Consider the following 17,852-nt stretch of genomic DNA (forward strand, 5'->3'; position numbering starts at 1 on the left):
GAGGCCAGAGGAGGGACCGGCACACCATGCAGACACGACAGGCAGACACGCTAACAAAATCAGCCTTCACGTGTCAACTAAACCCAGGAGATCCAGAGATGGGACGGCTCCATAACCACGGAGAACATCACAAATGAGAACCTAAACCTTTACATATTTTCCCCTCCTTACGGCAGTCACTAAGCCTAAGGAAAATAAGGTTACCTTCCAGATCCATGGACTCAAAAACTTCAAGGGACCAAAACAAACAGACATTTAACGTTAGGATTGGGGTAACTGAGTCAACTATTTTGAAAATGAAAAAAGAAGATCTGAATTACCCAGCTGTAGAAAACACCAAGCACTGTCAAAGGACCTGATGGTGTAAACAGAGCCTGGGACCGCTGCTCTGGATGAAAGTCTGGCTGAGCATAAACAGCGTGCTTTCACACAGACTGCTGGATTTGATGAGACACTTAAATGACGTTAACACTGACTCATCCCACAGGATGAAGTCTAAGAAAATTCTTAGAAACCAGCGGATTATCTTAAACTATTCCCAAGTCTTCAAACCATGAAACATCCATGCTCTATATCCAAAGACCTTTTTATATCATGATGGTTGAAGAAGACACTTTCCATCCCAATCAAGGAATTACTGACTGTGGCAAGCTAAAGGATCAGTCCCTTGAGGAAATCCCAACGCTAGTAAGGCCAAAACTAACTTGAATGCCTACATTTTGAAAGGGTTTTCTAAGAATTAAAGGATCAATTCTTCAAACCCATATTTTACATAAAATTCTAATTCTGATCATAGTATCAATCAAATAACATGCGTGTGTACCTAGCTCTGTGTGCAATCAGGTCATTCCACAAATGCTGTTTATTCAAAATATTTGATCTAAAATACCACGCAAAAGGGCTTCTAATAAATCTCCTAGCCCTCCTGACCCTCACCCCCTGCCTCTGAAGTTGGAATGGCCTCCAAATAAAAAGCAAGCCTTCAGTTTTCCTGGACACAAAGTGAGCAAAAAACATGATTTCACTATACCAAGTGCATCCTCGCTCCAGTGTTGCACAGGAAACCGTTCTTGTTCTCGTTCTGAGAAAAGCCATCTATGGAAACTCTATCGCACACTCGTTGAGTATAAGCGCCGGAGAAGCTCACGCAGTGTCCGCCCGCGACACAGACGGCGTGCCCGCCGGGGTAGTGCACGCCGCTCCGGCCCTTGTAGTGTCCGCCGAGGTGCTGCGCGCTGTCCGCACAGGGGAAGCGGCCGTGCGGGCCGCCCACACAGTGCTCGTGGTTCACGCTGTACTGCTCCAGGCTCTTAGGGAGCCGCTCTCGCGGCAGCGCCGCGGTCTCCGCTGAGCTTTCGCGCGGCTCCTGATTATACATGAAGGTGTCCTTGTGCGCTCTGGTTACCATGCCGATCACTTCCTCCTTCGCAAAATCGGAGGAGGAGGGAGAAGAGCTTTTGCTGCTGTCTGACTCCAGCTGGGGTTTGGGTCGCGGTTGTTCCTGGGCTGGCAAGGCGATCTGCTCGTGGTGGTCTGCTAAAGGGTCACTGTGCAGACGACCACTGAGCTGGCTGTCCATCATGGTCCTCATCGCACTCTGCATCTCGATCAGCATCCGCTGTTTCTCACGCTTAGGAATACGCCCAAACCGAACAGCTATTGCAGAAAAAGATATTCAACATCTACATGTTAAAGAAGACCCGTTTATTCCAAAGAGTAACACAGAATTGGCTCTGACAGCTACAGCTTCTGATCACACAAGAATGCCCACTTGAGTCTGGCCAAAAATCACTCTAAACTTGCCGGTTACGTTTTTGAGGTACTACAGGAAGCAGGAGTGGGGAGAGAAATTTTTCACTTTTCTCTCAAAATAAAGCTAAAGAGAAGACTTCTTGGGTATTTTATAAGCAAAGTCTAAGAAAGAAATCTGAAATTAACTAATGAAAATCAGTTTGAAACAAACCAGCACTACTACACAGCACCTTACTAATAAGGCTGAAGGCTGTGTCCTCAGGGAGGCATTCGGCTACCCACATCCATCAACGCTGGATGGATAGGTACAATTCCTGACCTCTGTCCGTTCACTTCTGTAACCTTATCCTCAAGACCCAGCTATTAAGTGATCACCGACCCAACTATTAAGTGATCACCTTTTCCAACTTAAGAGAAAATCTTAAAAGGAAGAAAAAAATCACAGTCGATAGAAACGTAGTTATTGGAAAATAAACTGGCTGGATTTTAATTAAAATCAATGAAACAAAAATAAAAGCTTTAGTCTCAGAATGAGTCCTGTCTCCAACATTCCTATCCCTGAGGGAAAGAAAAGCTTCTTTCTATTCTAGTATTTATACACAGATAATAAAAATTCAATACATCCACCCAGCAAGGGAGTCTCACTGCTCCAACTGCAGCCTCTTACCCTGTCGCAACCACAGACATAACTTTATCCTTTTGCACACTCTACCTTCGCTCCCCTCTGCACGACTGATGGCCATTTTTACTCTTGTGGAAATCACAATATCCATCAAGTTTGGATTAGTATTTCTAGAGCCATAAAAAAAAAATTTTTTTTTAAGAAACTGAAAACATAGAACATCAATTGTTGAAACCTGTCATTCAAGAACCTACTTATTACAACACTATTTCTGTGTCAGTAGATACTAGCTAGAGTAACCTAAGGGACTGCTTAAATCACCCTTTCCTAGATAAATACAAGGCTCATTCTTAGCAGTTCTCAATGAACTCCTACCCTGACCCCTCTGAAAGCCTCACAGTCCTCGGTTAGGTTACTTGGAAAAGAATGAGACTCCCCAAGCACTACAGAAGAGTCAGGTCCCAGTGAGGCCGTCCACACACGACACTAAGGTCCCGCCAGTCACCACCACTTCTGCTTCCCACAGGCTTCTGCTTCCCTGGCGCACGCCAGGACCGAGCAACCACCTCCACACCAGGCCACAACGTGTCTTTCAATTCTGCATCACCTTTGAAAGTACAATCGGTGCCAAAAAGCACGGTGTCATCTCAGGACTGAGAAGTCACAGAGCTAGTTCACAGTGGGAGAAATGGGTTCCTCAGAACGACTAAGAAAGAAATCGGGGAAAAGCCAAGAACTCCTATATCAAGAAAAACTGCACCTTTATTTTTTGAAAAAGTATTCAAATCACACAGAGGAAAAGTGGGTCTTTTCACAGGAAGAAACAAAAAAAGAAGTGAGTCAAAAGCTGTTTCTGAGATGATGATGCTAAAATTTGACTTGAATCAATTTGGCATCCTGTAAGACAACAAAATGTGTTTTTGAAAATCCATTTCACCCTGAGCACAAGGGGGCCTTTGGCAATTGACTCCCCACTCTGGCTCATGCTGAGGAATAAAGCCAAGCCCCATAGGCTTTAAGAAGAGCACTCTTTAAATTGGGGACATACCATCTCTTGACATTCCGACAGACAGACACTTTTTGAAGCGACACTGCTGGCATCTGTTCCTATTCATTCTCATTATAGAGCAGTTTTCATTCTTCAGGCACTTCTTATACTGAATGTTTTGCTGAATGCTTCTCCGGAAAAAACCCTAAGAACAAAGGAAGATGTAGGGATCCGATTAAAAACATCCAGGGGAACTCCTTCTAAGCGTCCCCCACACCTAATTAGCCAGTACGCTACCGGGGACCCGAGAAGTCATCTGGCTGAGAGCAGGGGAGAGATAACACTGGCACTCAGACCATCGCTGAGCTCTCTGGTACCCGAAAGCGCCTGCCGGCCACGCAGAGCCCTTTCCCCCTTCCCTCTGAGAGTCTCAGTGCTGCCAAAGCCCCCGTGTCCTACGCTCTGTTCACCTGTTACCAGCCGGGCCTGCAGCCACGCTTTCCAGCTCATACTGGAGTCACTTACAAATTCCCAAACTCTTGCAATATGAAGGACATCCTCAACAAGATGACAGAGAACGGTGTTCCATACTGCAATTCCCTCGCTCGATCTAAGGATCACGTTAGGAGAACTTGGTCTTTCCTGGATTATCCTCTGCTGACACCTCCTTATACATTCCAGATGTCCCAGTTACTTATCAGCTACAGGTTAAGTGTCATACACACACCCACAGCTCCCAGCTGGATGATCGCACACAGCTGCCCGTACTTACTACACAAACAATTCAAGTTCATGCTCTGTGAGTGGTCTGCAAAGACCTCCACTTGACTTTTTCAGGAAAATCAAAATCACCAAAATCATTTTAAACTGCAGTTTCCTTGACTGTCATAACTAACCACATTATTAGATGAATCTGTGTTAGTGATTGTGGGATATAACATTTTTACACTTTGTTACTGTAATACTATACTTGGGCACTATGATATGTGAGCTAGATCTTTAAGAGTAATTATGTGTGGCATTTATCAAGAATATGCACTTAGGTTCATTTGCTTGTGCTTTGGTTTCTCTAGCTATAAACATAGTTATTTTATATCTTTTGTAAAAAGAAAAAAAAAAGAAAAACTATTTATAGAATTTTTAAAACAATGAAAAAGTGCTATTTCTGAATAAAATACAGTAGTCCTGTGGAGTGATGGAGCCATAAAGAGCACAACTCATTCGGAGCCGCCCTAGGAAGTGCTTCCCCTTCACGTACAGGTGTTGTTTCGCTCACCCACCACATCCCGCCAAACCGGGTCCCTGCTTCTGCCCCTCAGTCAGAGAAGAGCGCGAGCACAAGTCTTGGCCACATTAGTTTTAGACGCTCAGGAGGAAGGACCAGATGAGAAGAGAGGCTCCCTAGATGTGAGCAGGAAGTACAGACTTCTCACTTGGAACTACCTGACTCAGGAATACTCAAAGCAACTTACAAATGAGCTTACCCAGGGCTCAATTTATACTTGAGACTCTTTCACTTACTTGGCATTGCTTCCGAAGGTATCACATTTTTACAAGCGTCTAGGAACTGCTCCCCGTTCCCAGCACCTGACAGGTCAGAGTGTCAAAGGACCTGATGAGATCTGCTCCAAGCCTGGTTCCTCTCAGTCTCCAGAAGGCAGCAGCCCCGCCCACACACTCCCTGCCCTCCTCTGCCACCCAGGACACTGCCTGACACGTCGGTGAGTGAACACTTCACACCAGACTCAAGTTTGAGATAACACATTTATTTTGATCAAAATCTTAAAGGAAAAAGAAATACTACATATATTTAAAATGTAGTTTTAAAATATGCTTTTCAAAATGAGTTATGTTTGTACACGACATAAAATGCTTAAAACTTTAAGGAGCAGCTGACTTCTCTTCCTCCCGGATCATCAACCATGTAATTTCTTTAATCCCAGAATCGGCAGCTTAAACAAACGAAAGCATGCATTACCTTACAGCCTTCACAAGCATGAACGCCGTAGTGGAATCCCGAGGCCACGTCCCCACAGACTTTACACAGGAGAACCATGCCACTGAATTCTGAAGCACAAATAGACACAAAAGTGAAAAGCTGGAAGAAAAGCTAAAACTGTTTCTTTCCAATGGAGTACTGTATTTTGTTTAACTTGTAAATACTTTAAAAAACATACAGATATGTACTGTCAGAGAAAAATCTTTACACCAAATTGACGAATCAAAAGAAATCATGCCTATGGCACTGCCAAAACTGAAGATCCGGGACAGACACTGAAATTCTGTAAATCTAGAATTATTCTATATCAGATATGCAACCAGAACTAAGAAACCAATTCTGTGGGGTAAGAGTAAAGAAATCAGTGCCAGGGGCATCAAGCAACAGAAGGTGCGAAGTGGGGTCTCCACAGGCCGCTGTGCAAACAGTCCGACCCACCTTCGGGCAGAGCCAGGTGCCAGCCCTTCCTGACCCTGTCCTGAGCCAGCCGATGACCTCTGCACTCACTCAGGAATCCACATTCCCACTATTCTGTGGGATATTCCAATCCTCCAAACGTTCCTAGTGCCAGCTTCATGAAAGCAAACTCCTTTCCCTGAGTGAGTGCTCCACTCCAGAAACCAGACTCAGCAGGAGGAGTGCAGAAGAAAGACAACCACAGAAGGTTAAGAGGGCGCCCGAGAGGAAACACGGGCAGATACACCACCTCACCACAGAGAACCGATTAAGACAGGCCCTAGGCTGTGGTCATCACTGATTTCTGAATAATTACTGAACTATAATTACCCAGAAGGGGATGAAAAATATACCCAGAAATAAAATGGTCCCCACCAAATGAACAAGTGATAAGTAAGCCCTGCCCGCAATCAGTGGCGCCAACCGTCAAGAACTAGACAACTCACTTGTCACTCCACTGTGACTCTTTGTCACCCCAGGGGCGCTCGATTTGCTGGTTTTCATAGAACAATCTATTCGATCATTCTTCAGGATGCCTTCAATACTGGAGAGATCGCCATTTTTGGGGTTCCCATTGCTATCGGAATGAGTGCTGTTTGGAGAAGACGGGACAGAAGAGGACGCGGACTGGAAGCTATTCTCGGAGCCCTCACTGTGACAAGAGGCAGGGCTGGACGCCGAGCTGGAAGAGCTGATGTAGGCAATCACACCTCCTGGAGCAGAGGGGGGAAACCAGGTAATTAGACACATGGTAACGCATCTTTTCTATTTTCGCAAATCTCAACAGTAAAGTCACTAACTCTGGAAAACAGATTAATGATCAAAATTACCGCAAAAGGGAAAAGTAGCTTATTTTCTTCCCTATTTCCTACTATTCCTGCTTCCACAAAGTTCAAAGCTATAGAATTCCCACTGGTTTACAAAGTGGGCAGGCTCTCACTGGCTCTGTTATTCTCAGCATGTACTGATCTGAACTTAAAAGCTTTCATTTTCCAAACTACCCCTAAAAGGGGATGGAAGACCTTCCTGAGCGACAACAAAGCCAGTCGTCACGTCTCCTGGGCCGTGAGGAAATCTGGTTCTGGTCCCTCTCTGCCTCCTTCTCTATCCCTTTACACGACACCGTCCCAGAACAATGGGCTCATCACTCACCCACCCCACTCCCCAGCATCTGGCTAAAACACAGGCCAGTCAAGCACAGATGTAACATTTGGAACTCTGGATAAAGCAATCTATCCGGAAACACAAAGCCTTTCACAGCTGTTCCTCTCACAGTCTTTGTGTTCTGATGCTCCCCAAAGACCCCACGACTACAAACTGAACCCCAGTTCCGCACCTGCCTTCTCCCTACTCCTGCCATCGGACTTGCAGACACACTCCTCTCCAAAGCAGCTCTTGAGAAACCCAGACGCACCACTTGTTCTCCTGACTCACTGTTTACAGTGAGTGTCAAAGAGGCTAAAAGGCGGAAGGCATGCTCTGAGCTAACTCTCCCTTCACAGAGCTACCTTCAGAACACTCTTCACCACTTCATTACGATAAACCCCACAACTCCCCCTGAAACTGGCCATGACCTCTTAACAGACTGCGAACCTTCCAGCTTAAGAAACAGCACTTAAAATGACTCTCAGGGTGTAATTTCAAACTTCTTCCCTGAAAGTGATAAAATGCTGCAAGAGTAGCCTCATGGCCAGAAGTATTGTTTTTCCAAATCCCAGGCCAAACAAGTAATTTTCATCTTCTCTGCCAAGGCCTCCTGTGGTTTCTTTTCTTCTCTCCTCCATCATCAGCCAACATTTATTGGCTTTTTTCAATGTGCATCACATACAAACGTTAATTATCTCTCTTCCATCACTGTCTTGAACTCTTATTTAAACCTACTGTTTACCTGTTTCCATCTACTTCTCAACAAGAAGGATTACAAGCACCCAGGTGCAGAGTGTCCTTTAAGTCTCTATACATGCTTTACGGATATAAGTCTGACATAAATTGTTTCTTTCTTTTTCTGGCTGTGCCATGTGGCATGTGGGATATTAGTTCCCCGACCAGGGATCAAACTGGTGCCCCCTGCAGTGGAAGCACGGAATCCTAACCACTGGACCGCCAGGGAAGTTCCAAGACATAAATTATTTCTAATATCTACTTTTCTGCCTTTGTAAAGCCCACATCTAATATCATGGACAGATCCAAAACAGTATAAAGTATCACTGTTGCTGTTGTTGTTGAGTTGCTAAGTCGCATTTGATTCTTTTGAGACCCCATGGCAGTAACAAGTAAAACAGACATTTCTGAGAATAACCTGAGATGACTATTCTGAATTGGAGGATTTTACAGGTTCCCAAAGTAACAACTGCAATTTAAGCACTCACTCTGAAATAAACGCTTTGTCTGCTAAAGGGAAAAGCCTCCCCAGTCTTTTTTTTAAATAACAGCCAGACTTTATAGGTCATTCAAGTGTATACACACACACACACACACACACACACACACACACACACACAGAGCAAAATGCTAAGGCCAAATCAATTCCAAAGAACAGAAAGTCATTTCCACTTACAGAGAAGGGAAAAAAAGGCAGAGGGATAAGTCACTTTTAGTCTGTCATGATGACGTTAGGAACCAGACTTGTATTTAAGTACCAATTACACAAATCCAGACTCGGAAGCCCCTAGAAGTAGAGCCACAACCACAGTGCTCTGTTTATAACCCAGAAAAGAAGAACAGGTGCCAACTGTGCCATGAGAAACACAACAGTGTTCATCACACACAAACTTAAAATGCACAATGCAGCTAAAGGCACTTGAGTCTTTTTAATCGTCTTGCTTGTTCTTCTTTGAAATTTATTTTTTATCGAATATAGTTGATTTACAATGTTGTGTAAATTTCTGCTATACAGCAAAGTGACTCAGTTACACACACACACACACACATCCTTTTTCAAATTCTTTTCCATCATGGTTTACCCCAGGATACTGAATATAGTTCCGTGTGCTATACAGGAGGACCTTGTTGTTTATCTGCACTTGAGTCTTAAAAAGACAAAAATACAACGTGGATAGTTCCATCCACTTTTCCATTCCAGAAGCATACGCCTGACATCGGCACTGAAGCTGGAGGTGTGAATCCGCTTTTCCTAAAGTCTGACCCACTTCCAGATGCCCTTAACCTGTGCTTCCCACCTGCCCAGAGTGAAGCCCGGGCTTTAGGATTAATACCTGTCCTGCAACCTGGTCCCTACCCACACACACCAGTCACTCTCAAAGCGTGGTCCTGCACCAGTGGCTTCAGCATCGCCTGGAACTCGGCTAGAAACGCAAGTTCTCAGGCCTCACTCTTCCGATGCACAGTGAAGTCGGAGAGTCACTGTCACAAGTCAATGACTTCATCTGTGCTCAATGGGAGAAAAAGCAACCAAGGGTAATCTTAGTAACAGTAATTTTATCTAACCACTGATTTTAAAATCTGAAGACTCTTCAATACTCCAAACACAAGAAAGAGTCCTAACTTTGAGTTTATTCTCACTATCCAAAGAGATTATGCGAAATACGCATCGTCAGAACCGCCCCTAGTGTTTTTCTCAAAACACACATTTCCAAGACCCTGGCCCGACTGGAGAAGGCACCCTCAGGAATGAACTTTCTTTTGGCTGTGCTGCACTCGAGCTTTCTCTAGTTGCGGCGAGCAGGCTCTACTCTTGGTTGCAGTGTGTGGGTTTCTCATTTCAGTGGCTTTTCTTGCACAGGCTCAGGGGCACCTGGGCTCAGAACACAGGCTCAGCAGTCGTAGCTCATGGGCTCAGTTGCTCCCTGCCAAGGCAAGTTCTTAGCCACTGGGCCACCCAGAAGTCCAGGAAGGAGCATTTTGAACAAGCTCTCAAGGCAAGTCTTTGCAGGCAGAAGTTTAAGAATGGTTACAATTAGTAAATTCAAGCACAAATTGGCCCGTAATTTTCAAGGCTGATCTTCTCACTAACTGCCTGAATATCCCTAACATACTGTGAATCCAAAGAAAAATGATTTCAACCTTGAAGTCTCTCAAATGTCATGTTGCTAGGTAAAATCACCACTGCTTTCATAAAATTTTAGAGATTTGAAGATCACATGAGAAACCCCAGGTGGTAGCAACGGATATTTTTTTCATCTTTATCCCCACTGAGAATGGATACAAAGAAAAAGATTATCCTTAGTCCTCACCAAATCCCCAGAGGAAGCTCTCACAGCTATTTATCTTTTCTAAAGGACTACTTTAGGTAGTGGGAGACTTCCCTAGTGGCTCAGGGGTAAAGAATCCGCCTGCCAATGCCGGAGACATGGGTTCAATCCCTGGGTCAGGAAGATCCCCTGGAGAAGGAAATGGCAACCTACTCCAGTATTCTTGCCTGGGAAATCCCATGGACAGGGGAACCTGGTGAGTTATAGTTCCTGGGGTCGCAAAAGAGTCAGACATGACTTAGAGACTACACTACTACTTTAGGTAGCAAATTCACTAATGTCTCAAGAGGATAAAAGGTCAGGAAGTTAGACCTTTCCAGGGCCAGGATTTCAGTCAGCCATTTACATCCCCAAGTTCTTCTGAGTGGAGATCTGAGCTGTTCTGATGGCTTGAGAAGTGTTTTAAACCTGACTGGGCAATGGAAGGTACTAACTACTCAAAACACACCTTCCTTTGCAAAAGTTCCAAAATCAAACCCAAGAAAAATTACTGCGCTATTATCAATTCAGTTAAGACCCAACTCCTGTCTTTTAGGGAATCAATAATAATTTACAACCAGCAATTGTGCCAGGAACCATGGAATCAAAGATGACCCATCAAGGAGCAGGTACATTCTCTAAGCAAGACCTTCAACACTGACGTAGTTGTCTTAGCATCAACCAGACATCATGCTACCAACCTGATGATTAGCAACCCAAGAAGGTTAAAATTTAATTTCTTAGAAGGTAAGACATACATCTAGCAGTTCCTCAATCCAATGAAGAAGGGAAGTGAAGATTACAAGTTAGCAAGAATACTGAAAATAAGGAGTTCCCTGGAAGTCCAGTAGTTAAGAATCCACCAATTCAGGGGATACTGGTTCAATCCCCAGTCTGGGGAGAATCCACCTGTCGCAGAGTAACGAAGCCCGTGTGCATAACCACTAAGCCCATGCACCACAGCAAGAGAAGCCACCACAATGAGAAGTTCAAGCACCGCAGCCAACAGTAACTCCCACTTGCCACAACTGGAGAAAGTCCATGCAAAAGCAAGAAAAACATAGCCTGGCCAAAAGTAAGTGAAATGTCGAGAATAAAATGACACGATTTCACACCACGTTTAGTCCTCATAAGAACCCTATAAAATTAACTTCCATTATTCCATTCTACAGAAGAGGAGGTCAGAGAGGTTAATACAGCTACCAAGTGGCAGGGCCAGGGTTGAACGTCAATTCCAAAGCACAGATTATTATCTCTTACTGAGAAGTCCTCAGCATACAAGTCACTTTCAATCTCTCTAAACCTGAGTCATCTTCTATTAATATAAAATGGGAATATCTGCCAGAGTTAGTATAAGATTGAAATGAAATGATGTTCATAAAAGGGAACTATTAAAATAAGTGCCTTTTTACAGAGAGTTTTTAACGAAAATGCAAGAAAGGTAAAATCCCTGAACCAGCAAGTCCTAACACCTCCAAAAACAGGCAGCATATACTTCTCAGATGCCTCAAGCTAAAATTAGCTGAGGCTGAGTTGTCTCTATTTTTAGTTGAAAAGAATCCTGGAGTTGGGCCAGGTTCCCAGGCTAGGGCTTACCTAGTGGTCAGTTTCAGACAATCCCGAAGTCAACATCCAACTCTGTACCGCTGGGAGGCACTTGCTGTCCTCGCACAGCCTGGGCTTTTCTCACCCGGATTCCAGGCTGGCCCAACATTACCACCACCCAACTCCCTCTGCCCACCATCCTGGAAAATACACGCTTGAGATCAAGTCATGACTGGACTTTTTTTTTGCCTTGTGACTTAGAACAAAACATGTTTACTCAAGAAGCTTTATGAGTTTTCTCATTTTAAAAGCAGGTTTTCAATACCTTCTACTCACGGTATGACACAGTGGACCTAACGAAGCCCTAAACTTCTGGTTGGGTCCCACTGTCAGGGCTCTGGAGAGCAAGATGGCGCCCTCCCTAGAGCACTTCACAGACCTGGGGAGACAACCCTGTCCACCTTTCGTTCCAACACAATGTGAGCCACAGTTCACACAAGGTACTGAGAGTACAAGGGTGCCGAAGAAGCCAAGGATCAAGAGCGAAGGGAACAGATAATACGCGGAGTTTTAAAGAATATGAAAGCGATTAAATGATGTTCCACGTAAGAGACTGCTTAAGAAAACAAAAACAAATAGGTCTTATTTTGACAAACACAGTTCTTGTCTCCAAGTAAATTGCTGGAAAGGTGGGGAGGGGACAAGAGTAATCTAGAGCCTGGGAGTAAAACCCTGTGGACCAGCAACAAGATTAAAGAGCAATGATGAAACTGGGCGGCTCTGCTGACCCTTGTACCATGCAAACTGCGGGCATCTACTCAGTGTCCCCTCACCCCCAAAGGCAGGACCCCAAGCCTCGCACGCACCTTTATGAGGGCCGGGGCTTCAACCCCAACTGTGACTACAGCACAGCCATTGGTTTGTGCTCCGAGGGGACTTCACAGACCTGCCCCTAAGGGTAAGTTATTCACTTCGTGGAACTTAGACCCTCCCCTTCGACAGTGACAGCATTAAGGGGAGGCTCAAAGTAGTAACACATGTACAGGGCCCATATAGAACACATAAATGCTCCACAGATGCTGGTGATCATTATTTCACCATCATTATCCTGGGAGAGTTGGATCCCAATAGTTCAAACAAATCTAAACCTATCCATTCTTTGTCCTTCAATTCTGAATGTCATGTGGACCCAGATTTCTCTTCAGGTTCTTATTTCCAGGCCACCTTATGAATTCCTCAACTCCACTGTCTAGTCAGGCAACTTCCTTCTTCACTTAGAATTCTTCCCATTATCTTACTGTTTGTCTCTCCAAGTGAGAACAGAATGGTAGTATGCAGTTACCTTTACAGTAAAAACATCAAGCAGAATGGTATTTAAAGAACTTCAGTCAAAATCTGTGACAAAAATGTATCGAGTCCATTTCCACAGCTTCACTATTTCTCCTCCGTATTTGTCACAGAAAGGGTCACACAATGAGTCATGATATATAGGGCAGTTACACCAAATGGTCACTGGGTGAATATGTGTTGACTAATAAAATGATATCAACCTAAAGGGAGGGGCCAGAGGCCTGCCACCAGAACGGAATTTGTCCCCACCCTGGGAAAGTTATATGTTAAGGAAATGAAAGGGAATGCTTATTTAAGTTCCCTCAGACAGAGGGATGGCAGAAACACTATTCCGGATAACAGCTTGAACTTAGAGCCAAGTGGAGAAAGAGAAAATTTAAGAAAGATAATTGCAAGTTCCTACAGTTCAGGGCAAACAATTATCTGCACAAGGGATGAAACTTAACTGCAAAACAGTTCACATGAAAAGGGTCTAGTTGACGGCAAGGTTACTGTGAGTCAGCAAAGCAGTATGCCGCCACAAAAGCCCAACCTGCCAGACAGCTCCTTTACAGCAGTCATTAATCGTTCTACGACTTCCACCTTTGGATGCCACATCCCAAAGGGCAATAAGGATGATGATCAGTGGATAAAAAAAAAAACCAGGGAGCAAGGACCAAGGGATGTGAACTGGATATGGAAGGGGGGTTGGGGGAGTCAGCAGTCATCCCAAGAAAAGGTTAGTTTGTAATCACACCGTAAAATCAAAATTAAGATCAGTGACAATGTTCCAGGAAGGTTCAAATCTGAGAAAAACTTTCTAACCTTATCCGCTCTCAAAACTATAAGAATTCATTCACACCGAGGTAGACGAGGATGAATTTTTTAATCTTGAAATCCCTAGCAAGTAAAAAGTTTTATTCCATAACAAAGTTACTCAAATTCTTAAACTATCCTGAAGGCTATATAGGCCCACAGGTAATTAAAAGACAAGAAAATGACTTTATTATTTACTGTTGGTGGAAGGTTCACAATTTGTTACCAGGAGCATGGTTTTTCCAGCATAATCACTGGCTGCTTCCGCTGCAGCCTCACTGGATTCAAGCAAAGGGCTCTCCATGGCAGGCGGGGGACAGACAAAAGGGCAGAAGGGACCCTAACACTGCTCCCTAGTGGGGAAGCAACAGGAAATGGGACAAGAAAAGGATTAATAAGGTCATATCTGTTATCATGGGAATTCCCAGGTTGTCCAGCGGTTAGGGCTCTCACTGCCCGGGTTCCAACCCTGGTTGAGAAACTAAGATCCCCAGCCCTCATGGCGGGGCGGGGGGGGGGGGGGGGGGTCGGGAATCTGTTATCGGATTCAGGAAAGATCAGCAACCTGGGGGTCACTGGGGGGTCACCGGGCGAGACGGGCCAGGATGAGGCTCCCGGCCCGCAGGCGCCGCGGACGTGTTCGTCACCGGAGGTGTTTCACAAGGTCGACCGCGTCCCAGAGGAGGTCGTTGAAACGGTTAAGGGTTCTTCTTTGTTGTGGAGACGAGGCAGCGCCACCCTCGGCGAGCCGTCCCCAGGCGACCCCGGAGGGTTCCCCTCGGCGCCCGCCTTCTCCGCTCCGCCCGGGCCGAGGACACTGCGGCGTCCGCGCCCTCCCGGCCGCTGGGCCGCGGGTCCCCGGGGCGCGCGCACGCGCGGCCTCCCCTCAGGGAGCGACCCCCGCGGGGGAGGGGCGGCCACGTCAGAGCCCGAGGGCGCGGGGGCGGGGCCTCCCGCGGGGCGGGGCCTCCCGCCGGCGCGCGCCCGCCCCCAGGGGCCCCCGCGGCCGGCGAATGTGGGTCACGGAGCCGCGCGGCCTCACGTGTCCCCGCCCGCCGCCGCCGCCCCGGCGCCCATTATGTAATGCCGCGTCACGCGCCCGCCCAGCCAACCGGCGGCCGCGCGCCGCCGAACGTAAACACAGCGCGCACGTGGCTCGCGCGGCCGGGCCATGTGAGGGGGGGCCGGGCCGCCGCGCTGCGGCGCTGCGGGCGGCCGCGAGGGCGGCCCGGGGGGTGCCGAGCGCCAGGCTCCGGGCGGGCCCCCCGCGCCGCCGCCCGTGAGGGGCCCCGCCGCCCCGCTCGCCCGCCCGCCCGCCGGCCCCGCGCGCCCGCCGCCGCCGCGCCCCCCGCCCTGTAGGCTCTTACCCGCATTCACCTCCATGGTGCCCTCGGGGAGGCCCGAGGCCGCCCGTCCGCAGAGCGGGCAGCGCCCCCGCCGCCGCCTCAGCGCCGCGCTGCCCCGGGCCGCCGCCGGCGGTGGTCGCGGGGCGCCCTCATGGGCGGGGCGCGCGGGGGCCCGCAGCCGGGCCCCGGGGCCGGAGAGCTAGCTCGGGGAGAGCGCGCGGCGGCGGGCGGCGCTCCTCGCGGGCCCCGACAACAAAGCGGCGGCGCGGCGGCTTCCTGCAGCCAGCGCACCGCGGCGGCGAGGGCGGCTGACGGGAGGGCAGCAGCGACCATGTGACCCGCGCACACACCCTCCCCCGCCCGCGGCCGGCCGCTGCGGCGACTCCGCCCTCCCGCCCGCCCCGCCCGCCGCCAGCACCCGCGGCCACCGCGCCTCCGGGTTTCCCGCCCGGCCGGGGTGCCCAACCCTGCACCCCCCCCCCCGCCCCCCGAGGACTCCGCAGGTCACCACCGATGGTTACCTTGCAACCTCCACCTCACCTGGTGACTCCGCGGGTCACCCCCGATGGTGACCTAGACCCTCCTCCCCCCCCCCCCGCACCGGGTGACTCCCTGGGTCACCTCCCATGGCGACCTGGGACCCTTCCCCCACCTAGTGACACCTCAGGTCACCTCCCATGGCGACCTAGCACTCCCCCCACACCTAGTGAGTCCACGGGTCACCCCCGATGGTTACCTAGCACACCCTCCCCCGCCACCCGGTGACTCCGCGGGTCACCTCCCACGGGGACCTAGGACCCCCCCCCCCACCTAGTGACTCCGGAGGTCACCCCCGATGATGACCTAGACCCCCTCCCCCCCGCACCTGGTGACTCCGCGGGTCACCTCGGATGGTCACCTAGGACCGCGGGGTGGCGCGGAGCAGACCCGCTTTTCAGGATCCAGGCTGGGCAGACTGCTGACCGCCCCGGGGGTCGGCGCTCCCACAGACAGCTCTGCCGGAATCTTCTTCCTCTGCACCGCTCGGTGACTTCATCCAGTCCAAGAGCTCAGACATCTGTGTTCTGAATGAGCTTCAGGCGCTTGCGTCCAGTAGCCCGTTTGATTATGCCACCTTGATGTCCTTTGGCAGCTCAAGTTTCAGGTGTAAACAGGTGACTTTTTCTTCCCTTCAAAAGGACGAAACTGGAAAAACATGACCCGTGTGCTGAGGTATGAGGAGGGAAGTGTGGTGCTGCCTGCAACTGAAATGAATTGTGAAAGTAAGGGAACTCTCTGGTGGTCCAGTGGTTGAGACGCTGGGCTCCGAATGTAGGGAGCCCAGGTTCGATCCCTGGTCAGGGAAATAAATCCTGCATGGCACAGCTAAAGATCACATGTGCTGCAACTAAGACCCAGGGCAGCCTAAATAAATATATTTAATAAAAAAGAAAATGTGTTTAAAGTAAGATGGGCTGAAGAACGTGGATAGAAATATAGTAAGATGGCCCTTGTAGATGTCATATGTGGGTATTCACAACTGGTAAATGTCTTCCCCAGTTGTTCCTTGGAGAAGGCAATGACACTCTACTCCAGTACTCTTGCCTGGAAAATCCCATGGATGGAGGAGCCTGGCGGGCTGCAGTCCATGGTGTCGATGAGGGTTGGACACGACTGAGCGGCTTCACTTTCACTTTTCACTTTCATGCATTGGAGAAGGAAATGGCAACCCACTCCAGTGTTCTTGCCTAGAGAATCCCAGGGATGGGGGAGCCTGGTGGGCTGCTGTCTATGGGGTCACACAGAGTCGGACACGACTGACATGACTTAGCAGCAGCAGCAGTTGCTCTTTGAAAATTTTCAGTGTACAGTGTTGAGGGAACTGTAATGTTCTCCCTCCACCACCCCATCTTAATCTTCACATTTTGGTAAATTTGCCAGTTCCTGAAGCCAACAAGTCAAGTTTCTCTTTTCTCTCCTTGTCCCTCTGTCTGTCTCTCTCACTGCCTTTTATACATCTATTCAATGCATTAAGAAATCTGAGCTATTCTGTCGTCCATTGCTGTTTAGTGGATAAATCATGTCACTAAGTTATGTCCGACTCTTTGCAACCCCATGGACTGTAGCCCACCAGGCTCCTCTGTCCTTGGGGATTCTCCAGGCCAGAATACCAGAGTGGGGTGCCATTCCCTCCTCCAGGGGATCTTCCCTACCCAGGGATCGAACTCCTGTTTCCTGCATTGGCAGGCGGATTCATTACCAGTGAACCACCTGGGAAGCCCTCTGCGGTATTCTAACTTCAGTTCTAATACTTCTCACCATCAGCATGGATATTACTCTGCATCAAACCACCGTCATCTCTTGCCTGCTGCTGCTGCTAAGTCGCTTCAGTCTCTGACTCTGTGCAACCCCATAGACGGCAGCCCACCAGGCTCCCCGTCCCTGGGATTCTCCAGGCAAGAACACTGGAGTGGGTTGCCATTTCCTTCTCCAATGCAGGAAGGTGAAAAGTGAAAGTGAAGTCGCTCAGTTGTGTCCATCCCTCAGCGACCCCATGGACTGCAGCCCGCCAGGCTCCTCCATCCATGGGATTTTCCAGGCAAGAGTAATGACTGGGGTGCCATTGTCTTCTCTGCATCTCTTGCCTGGGCTACTGTAATAGTTCCCTAACAGAGAAACGACTCCTGTATCCACCTACAACCACTTCTCCACAATTGGAGTGTTATTTTTTAATGTAAGTGAGATGTAAGTACTCTGCTCAGAACCCTTCAATAGCTTCCTATTGCTTTTTTTTTTTAATCCAGTGCCTTAAGCTGCCCTGCAAAACCCT

General features: G+C 48.2%; 1 protein-coding gene across 2 annotated transcripts in view; it reads right to left on the reverse strand.

Annotated features, from left to right (window-relative positions):
• The window catches only part of NR1D2 (nuclear receptor subfamily 1 group D member 2), a 28,472-nt gene extending 13,325 nt beyond the window's left edge, over positions 1 to 15,147 (reverse strand). Inside the window, exons 1-5 of one of the 2 annotated variants that reach the window (XM_061404708.1) lie at positions 15,065 to 15,147; positions 6,264 to 6,530; positions 5,341 to 5,429; positions 3,423 to 3,567; positions 1,031 to 1,656 (exon numbers count right to left, since the gene is read on the reverse strand). In XM_061404708.1, coding sequence (XP_061260692.1) covers positions 1,031 to 1,656; positions 3,423 to 3,567; positions 5,341 to 5,429; positions 6,264 to 6,530; positions 15,065 to 15,080 — 1,143 coding nt within the window. In that variant the 5' untranslated portion in view covers positions 15,081 to 15,147. Of the gene's footprint in view, positions 1 to 1,030; positions 1,657 to 3,422; positions 3,568 to 5,340; positions 5,430 to 6,263; positions 6,531 to 14,262; positions 14,572 to 15,064 lie in introns of those variants that run through there. The other variant, XM_061404709.1, reaches the window with a different exon arrangement.
• Between the last annotated feature and the right edge of the window lie 2,705 nt (positions 15,148 to 17,852).

The sequence above is a fragment of the Bos javanicus genome, chromosome 27 (assembly GCF_032452875.1).
Source record: "Bos javanicus breed banteng chromosome 27, ARS-OSU_banteng_1.0, whole genome shotgun sequence".
NCBI lineage: Eukaryota > Metazoa > Chordata > Mammalia > Artiodactyla > Bovidae > Bos > Bos javanicus.